This window comes from Mandrillus leucophaeus, unplaced genomic scaffold (assembly GCF_000951045.1).
Source record: "Mandrillus leucophaeus isolate KB7577 unplaced genomic scaffold, Mleu.le_1.0 Scaffold1195, whole genome shotgun sequence".
Classification (NCBI taxonomy): Eukaryota; Metazoa; Chordata; class Mammalia; order Primates; family Cercopithecidae; genus Mandrillus; species Mandrillus leucophaeus.
In genome coordinates this window covers 112701-121248 of record NW_012100265.1, presented here as the reverse complement: position 1 = coordinate 121248, position 8548 = coordinate 112701, and the positions used below count along the sequence as shown (strand labels likewise).

At 45.7% G+C, this 8548-nt stretch overlaps 1 protein-coding gene across 2 annotated transcripts in view; it reads right to left on the bottom strand.

Annotated features, from left to right (window-relative positions):
* Nucleotides 1-8548, bottom strand: part of ITLN1 (intelectin 1 (galactofuranose binding)) — an 11092-nt gene that overhangs the window by 1847 nt on the left and 697 nt on the right. The window contains exons 1-7 of one of the 2 annotated variants that reach the window (XM_011967144.1): nt 7113-7312; nt 6883-6946; nt 5414-5512; nt 4011-4258; nt 3215-3373; nt 2476-2596; nt 1198-1301 (exon numbers count right to left, since the gene is read on the bottom strand). In XM_011967144.1, the coding sequence (XP_011822534.1) occupies nt 1198-1301; nt 2476-2596; nt 3215-3373; nt 4011-4258; nt 5414-5512; nt 6883-6940 (789 nt within the window). In that variant the 5' untranslated portion in view covers nt 6941-6946; nt 7113-7312. Of the gene's footprint in view, nt 1-1197; nt 1302-2475; nt 2597-3214; nt 3374-4010; nt 4259-5413; nt 5513-6882; nt 6947-7112; nt 7313-8548 lie in introns of those variants that run through there. The other variant, XM_011967151.1, reaches the window with a different exon arrangement.

The following is an 8548-nucleotide window of genomic DNA, read 5'->3' as shown; positions in this document are numbered from 1 at the left end:
ACTCTGTCTCAAAAAAAAAAAAAAAAAAAAAGTGTGTAGCACATCCCCTGCCCTCACTCCTGCTCCTGTCACAGGAGACACCTCACTCCATCTTTGCCTTCTGCCATGTTTGGAAGCCTCCTGAGACTTCCCTAGAAGCAGAAGCCACTATATTTACAGTACAGCCTGCAGAACCATGAGCCAATTGAACCTCGTTTCTTTATAAATTATCCTGTCTCAGATATTTCTTTTTCTTTTCTTTTCTCTCTCTCTTTTTTTTTTTTTTTTTTTTTTTAGACAGGGTCTCACTCTGTCACCCAGGCTGGAGTACAGTGGTGTGATCTTGGCTCACTGCAACCTCCACCTCCCAGGCTTAAGCGGATCCTCCCACCTCAGCCTCCCAAGTAGCTGAGATTACAGGCATGCACCACCACACTTGACTAATTTTTGTATTTTTTGTGGAGACAAGGCTTCGCCATGTTTCCCAGGCTGGTCTCACACTCCTGAATTCAAGAGATCCACCTGCCTTGCCTCCCAAAGTACTGGGATTACAGGCGTGAGCCACCATGCCTGGCCAGTATTTCTTTATAGCAGTGAGAGAATGGACTAATACAACTGGTATTCCATTTAAAATCACTGGAATTTATCAATCCCACCATTCGGGATTCCTGAACCTTAACATTTCAACCACACAAGGGATGGCCTGAGTGAGGTTTCTAGAAGGTGATGTCCAGGACTGTCCCAGCAACTCCCCAGTGCAGTGTGTATCTAGGCAAACCATGGCTAGGGTTGGGGAGGCCCAGGTTTTCTCTGGAATATAAATCTCAGATGAAGAAAAATAACACCTGTGTTTCGCAAGGAATCTCAGCTCTAAAGACTACTACAGAATGTTTCCGCACACAAACCTCATCCCACCTCCAAGCGATTAAGTGTTTTCTCACAAAGCCTGAGCACCCAGCAATGGTTCTTTGAAGCCTCACTCCTTGATTTTGGTCCTCAGAGGGACAGGATGTGTACACCTGGACAAAGGGTCCCACAGCCCTGGCCCCTGAAGCCCAGCAATGAGCAAGAGAATGTCACACAACCACACACATACACACATACACCAGTCATACCACACTCAACACACACACACATACCAACACACACACACATACCAACACACACTGACAAACGCGACCTTACTCACAGGTTCTTGTGGTCCCCACAGAGACTCACGTGTTCAGTGTTACATCCAGTGACCTTCATTCCAGCACACAAGGCGTTGGCTGCTCTCTCATTATTAAATACCCTGAACTGAACAAATCCCGCAGTGAACTCCACTGAAAACAAGAGGCACAAAACAGCATTCAAGGAAGATGCTAGAAATCACTTTCGTTAGGCCAGCCCTGAGATTCTCGATGCCAAAGCTCAGGCTATAGCCCAATACTCCAGCCGTACTGGTGGAGCCCAGCACCTCTGTGGCCAATGGCTGGTGCATCCTGGCCTCAAACTTAGCTAAGAGGGAACTTTTCCCAACCCCAGAGAGCAAGAGCTGGTCCTCAGAGAGGGCTCCTCATCTGCCAGAGGCTTGTGAAGAGAAATTCAACTCTGCGGGAAGATCATCACTGAACATCTACAAGAACTGAGTTTCAGCAGTTAACAGATGTATTCACTCTGTTCCTATTTACATTTTTCTTTTCTCCTTTGTTTTAAACTCTCAACTCCCAAATGTAAACAATAACAGCTTTGAGTTCTATAATATATGCTCAGGCTCTGTGAAGCAAACTATACTACCAACTTTGGCTTCACGCAAAATAAACTCACAATAGAAAAAAAAAGTCCTGCCATTTTTTTGGTTGTTCTATACACATGGCCTGGCCTGGTCCTAACAAGCTCCTGCAGGGCTGAGAGTGGGTTGTTAGGAGTGAAGAGTCTGGAGTCTGCAGCCTGGCCGGGCACGGTGGCTCACACCTGTAATTCCAACACTTTGGGAGGCCAAAGCGGATGGATCGCCTAAGGTCAGGAGTTTGAGACCAGCCTGGTCAGCATGATGAAACCCCATCTCTACTAAAAATACAAAAATTAGCCAGGCACGGTGGCAGGCACCTGTAATCCCAGCTACTTGGGAGGCTGAGACAGGAAATTCATTTGAACCTGGGAGGCACAGGTTGTGGTGAGCCAAAACTGCACAATTGCACTCCAGCCTGGGCAACAAGAGTGAAACTCCATCTCAAGAAAAAAAAAAGTCTGGAGCCAAATGTCTCACCCTAATTGATAACTCTTCCACATATGCCTTGTGATCTTGGCAAGATTCTAAACCTCTCAGTGCTTCAGTTTCCTAAAATGACGTTAATAACAGTTCAGATCTCAAAGGCAGCCATGCAAAACAAGTGAGGCAATACAGGGAACATTACAGAAGAGAATCAGGCCTCAGTCGGATGCATAACTGTTACCTAGCACAGTTGAATGTATTCCCTTTCCTACTAAGAGTTCAGAGGATCATCAAAGACTCACGCTGGCCGTAGGGTGAATAATAAGATGCTGTTTTCTGGGCATCACCAAAATCATAGACCACAGGGATCGCCGGGCCATTGTCAGTAATACACCGTCCTACTCCATATTTCACTGGGAATTTCTACAAAGAAAGAAAAAGTCATGGAGTAAAGACAACAGATTTGCCATTACCAGCATCTCCTGGGATGCTGCCATTCATAGAGGGGAAACAATGCTTTCTCAGTAACTGAGGTTACTTCAAAACCAGTCAAAATAAGAATCTTTCCCTGGTACTGCTGCCAGTTACTCAGGAGCTGTGATTCTGCAGCAGCCTAGACCACTTCATTCTCTCTCTCCTTCTCCCCAACCCACCCACACTTTTCCTGCCCCCGCTGTCCTCTCCCATAGGTCTTTAATTATTATTATTATTATTATACTCTAGGTTCTAGGGTACCTGTGCACAATGTGCAGGTTGGTTACATAGGTATACATGTGTCATGTTGGTTTGCTGCATCCATTAACCCGTCATTTACATTAGGTATTTCTTCTAATGCTATCCCTCCCCCAGGCCCCCACTCCTCCCATAGATCTTTTCTCTTGCCTGGCTCAGAATTCCTAAGAAAAGCAACAGAAGCCATTAGCAAATATAGGTTAGAAGAACATGGGAGACAGGCCCATTGAAAAATGATTCCTGCCCAACCTCTAACACTTGCTTTCTGAACACCCATGAGAACCAGTCCCAGCCAGCAGCCCTCTGTACCTGGTAGAGGCCAAACAGATTATGTCCCAGTGTCTGGAGGAAGCCAGTGTCAGTGTGGTACCTCAGCAGGGAGCTGTTTCTCCAATGCTGCATGGGGGATTTGTTGGGCACATGCCAGATGCCCAGATCCTTGGCCTGGATGTCATAGTAGCCAGGGTTCTGGAAAGCAACAGACACTGAGCCTGACTGGGCCAGGAGGTCCCAGGAGGTAGAAGGTCCACACATGCAGCCTCGGCTGGACTGAGAGCTCTGGACTCCAGGTGAGCAGATGGCCAGCCACACTCAGACACCCCACTCCCAGCAGATGATCCCACCACACCCAGGGCCCTAACGGCCTTGTTAGGAGGAAGTTGTGATTCTACATGTAAGTTGGCTGGGCATGGTGGCTCATGCCTGTAATCCCAGCACTTTTGGAGACCAAGGTGGGCAGACCACTTGAGGTCAGGAATTCGAGACGAGCCCAGCCAACATGGAGAAAACTCGTCTCTACTAAAAGTACAAAACTTAGCCAAGTGTGGTAGTGAGCACTTATAATCCCAGCTACTTTTGAAGCAGAGGATCACTTGAACCCAGGAGGCAGTGGTTGCTATGAGCCAAGATCACACCATTGCACTCCAACCTGGGCAACAGAGTGAAACTCCGTCTCAAGAAAAGAAAAAAAAAAGGTGCAAGTATTTCTCTCTTCTTCTCCAGCCCTTCCCCACATCCCCACCTTCCAGCCCTCCCCCCTGCAGGCTTGTGGTCAGCCACACTCCACTCCTCACCCTCACCCTAGTGGGTGGGAAGTGGCACCAACCTTGTAGTCATCACTCGTGGCTGCCTCTGCAGACCCAAAGGTGTTGTAGTTGGCCCAGTTGCCGTCCCCCTCTGGGTAGTCTGCTTTGCTGCCCTGCTGACTGGACCAGTGATCACCCACCGTGCACTTCCCATGCATGTCATTCTCGTGCACACTGGCCACCAGGGTCCAGCCACCACCCCCAGAGGTCATGTCACAGAAGGTCTGGTAGACAACACCATTCTCAGTGCGGAGAAAATACAGGCCATCTGTAGAGAGAATCAGCCCAGAGCCTCCCTGTCTGAGAGCTCAGGGTTCATCTCAGCCCCATGACAAGAAAGGCCCTAGAAACCAGAAACATGGCCTAAAGGCTCCTGTCCTGAGTCACATCACTCAGTGCTCCCAGGGCTACTAGGGCCTCCCTGAGTTCAGAAGATCATGTTCCTGTAACTGAGGCAGAACATAGAATTGTATAAAATCCCAGTGACATTTTTCATAAAGTTAAACATGGAATTATCATATGACCCAGCAATTCCAGTGCAGTTCTGTCCCGAAAACAATTGAAAACAGGGTCTCAAGCTGATGCTTTTGCACCAGTGTTTATCGCAGCATTAGTCACAAGAGTCAAACAGAAGAAACAATTCAAATATTCACCAACAGGTGAATGAATAAACAAAACATGGTGTGTGTGCATATATGTATCAACAATGGATAAAAGGGAATGAAATACCCATGCTACAACATGGACAAACCCTCAAAACACTGTGCTAAATGAAATAAGTCAGACATCAAAGGACAAATACTGTATGACTCCAATTACATGAGGTAACTACACTAGGCAAATTCATACAGACAGAAAGTAGAATGCAGCTACCAGAGACTGAGGGAAGGGAGTTATTGCTTAATAACTCCATGTTATTTTTTGTTTTGTTTTGTTGTTGTTTTTGTTTTTGAGATGGAGCCTCACTCTGTTGCCCAGGCTGGTGTGCAGTAGCACCATCTCGGCTCACTGCCACCTCTGCCTCCTGAGTTCAAGCGATCCTCCCACTTCAGCCTCCCAAGTAGCTGGAATTACAAGTGTGCACCACCCCACCCACCTGCCACAGCCTCGTAAAGTGCTGGGTGAGCACTTTACAGGTGTGAGCCACCGCATCCGGCCCCTCCTAGTTATTAAGTACAGAGTTTCTGTTTGCGGTAATAAAAAAGTTCTGCATATGGATAGCAGTGATGGTTGCACAACCTTGAAGGTAACGAATGCCACTGAATTGCACACTTACTATTGCTTAAAATGGCAAATATTATGCAAATTGTAATATGTATACATATACTTTACCACAATTTTTTTTAACTAAAAGACAAAATGACTCCCAGAAGACACAATCCTGATACCCTCACTGAGCTCTGTTTGAGTGTTTATCACTCACCACATGCACTAGGGCACTTGTCTTTGATTTCCTTGCAGGTTCTGGGCAGAGATGAAGACGAAGAACAGGTCCATTCCTTGGAGTAAGTGTTAGCCTCATCTACGGAATATACAGAGTTTGATTCTCATTCCTGGTCCGACACAAAACCTAGCCTCTCCTATCAGCAGTCACACTCATTCCACCACTGTAGCAGAACCTCAATGCCAGGGTGGTAAGGCCTGAGACAGCCAGTGTCACATCCACTCAGCCCATCAACGTCACATCCACTCAGCCCAGCAGCGTCACACCCACTCAGCCCATCAGCATCACATCCACTCAGCCCATCAGCGTCACATCCACTCAGCCCAGCAGCGTCACACCCACTCAGCCCGTCCGATGCGACAGCCAGCACAGGCTTAATGCGGGCCTCCCGCCACATGACCTGCCCTTGTGTTGGGTCCTGCCTGCCCTAAGCACTGAGTAATCAAAGACATTAAACTTCCCCAGCAAGAGCTTGCCTCTAGAGGGAATTGCTGACAAGTCAACAGAAAATTGGATTGAGAAGAATAAACGGTAGAAGAAAGACAAACTCAAGAGAACGAAAGAAAGACTCTGAGGTAAGAATGGAGAATGGAAAGGCCAGACAGCGAGCAGGGCAGTTGCCTGGGAGAAGGAGGCAAGAGGGGTTGTCTCATGTCTTAGTCACAGAAGACCTTCAGTCCAGGTGACATCGTAGCTTCTTCTGAGAGAATAAACATGATTTATCAGTAGGAAGAGAATCCAAGGCAGGGAAAACAGCATATCCACAGGCCTAGAGAAAAAAAAAAAAAAGATACAGCGTGGCCCAGCTGTAGAACTACAAACTGCTTAATATGGCTGAAATATGGGGTGTGAAGTAGGGAGCAGTGAGACTAACCTCTACTCCAAAAAGTGCAAACTATTCGAACAGTCTAGGGGAAAAGCTTTGAGGTCAGAGGTGACTGCTCTCAGTTTTCTCATACCTAAAACACCGTTAATAAACAGTGATTTTGCAAAGATGAAGTAAGAAGATATTTTGAAACAGCGTTTTCTTTAAAAAAAAAAAAATTTACACAGTGAAGGAAAACACAAATTTTTAAATGTCATTGTTATTCTTGTTGTAGAGAGGAAGACTGTGAAGAGAATGTTCTCCAGGCACAAAGCAGACCACGTAGTTCCCATGGAAATCCCACAGCCAAGACCACAGGAGTGGGCAGTGGCTGGGAGGTGGCACAGTTCTTACCACAGCCGCCTCAGGGCCACACAAAAGCACAGAGCCTGGACCCAGGACATGCCTCAAGCAACACGCTCACTGCCACAGGCCAGATCCCACCAGAGACCAGAAATCTGCACTCAGTCTACATGCAAGCCGGCCTCTGTGCATCTCAAAGACATGCTCTGTGTCCTGGGAGAGACCAGGATCCCAGGAGCCACCCAGCTGAAGGAACTCTGTCCCTAGCAGCATGACTCACCTGTAATCCACCCTCTGGTGGCCGCAATGAGAAAAAGCAGGAAGCTGAGTTGGTTCATCGTAATCTAAAGAAAGCAAGATGAAGGTCACCGTCTTGCCCATCATTTTTCTCTACATCCCTGTCCCACCCCTGTCCAGTCCTACAAAGACTCCAAAAGCCCTTGCCTTTTGTTTAAACCTCACACACCTCTGAGACGTAAGCTGAAAACAGGGTTCCCCCAACTCACAGACCTTGTCGGAGTCTCAGCTGCACTTTACTTGGGTACAGAGAGCTCCTTCACTCCCTCTCTACACTGCAGCCTGGAGCTTAACAGAGTGCAGCTTTCTCCAAAAACACTCCTGATGTGGGATGAGGGGCTGAAACCTTTATGGAGAAAGCCTAGCAGGGTCAAACCCAGGTTTCCAGCCTCACCCTCCCCTGGCACAATTCCCAGTGCTGGGGAGGTTTCTGGTTATCTCAGGGAGGTAATTTACACAGTGGAATTAACAGGTTCTGAAGAAAAAAACCAATCCTAAATATTGCCTACTAGCATTGTTCCTGGATCTGGGGGTTTCATGAACCTGTGTCAAAGTCCATGAAAACAAAACAAGTAGACGAAGAGACTAACAAGAGTTGGCATTGATTTTGGGTTTTTGTGCCTTTCTTTTGTGCAAAATAAAAACTTTCTCTAAATTAAGCATCTGCTGGCTTGGCACATTGGCTCAAATCCCAATGCTTTAGGAGACCAAGGCAGGAGGATCACTTTGAACTCAGGAGTTTGAGACCAGCCTGGGCAACACAGGGCAACCACTTCTCTACTAAAAATAAAAATTAAAAAATTAGCATGGCATGGTGGCACTTGCCTGTAGTCTCAGGCGGGGCTGAGGCAAGGCGAGAGGGTTCTTGAGCCCCGGAGACAGAAGATTCAGTGGCTTATGATCATGCCACTGTATTCCAGCTTAGGTAACAGAGCAAGACCGTATCTCTAAATAAATAAATAAATAAAATGAAATCAAACATTGGCCATAATTATCATTTCATAGAAATAGAAAAAGGAAATTTTAACAAGATGGGAAACTGATCATTTCTGAATAATGTGGTAAAAAGGAATACAGGGGAAAGAGATACAAAACACAAAAAAAAAAATAAAAGATTTTTTAAAAATGTGTAAATCTTTACTTTGAATAAATTTAGCTTCACACAAAGACTCACTACTTTGTCTTTAATTTTTTCATTTTGCCACAAACTAGGGAAAATTTACTACAGACTTCATTTGAAACTGAATCAATATGAAACCTCTCTGATGCTTCGAACCTCCTGTCTTATTCCTGTTCCTATGTCATGAAGTTCTCAAACGCCACCCTGCAGCTATAATAGAATTGCTCAGTTCTTCCCCAGTGATATCATACACCTAATACATAATGTCATTATAGCATTAATAATACTGCAATCTTTTGTTACGAAGATTGTGAATATCTTTTTTGTTAAGCTAATATTTACTATTTGTTGGTTCAAAGTACTGATTTGCACAAAATACTCATATATTGATAGAAGAAAATAAAATAGCGCCCAAGAAGAAAAACTGCAAAAAAAGTTATACTTTTGTAAATTTAAAATCTATTAGAAGCTATTTGCTCTGTGTATGCAGAAAATGATTAATTATCTTAGAAACAGAGGTCTCACCAGG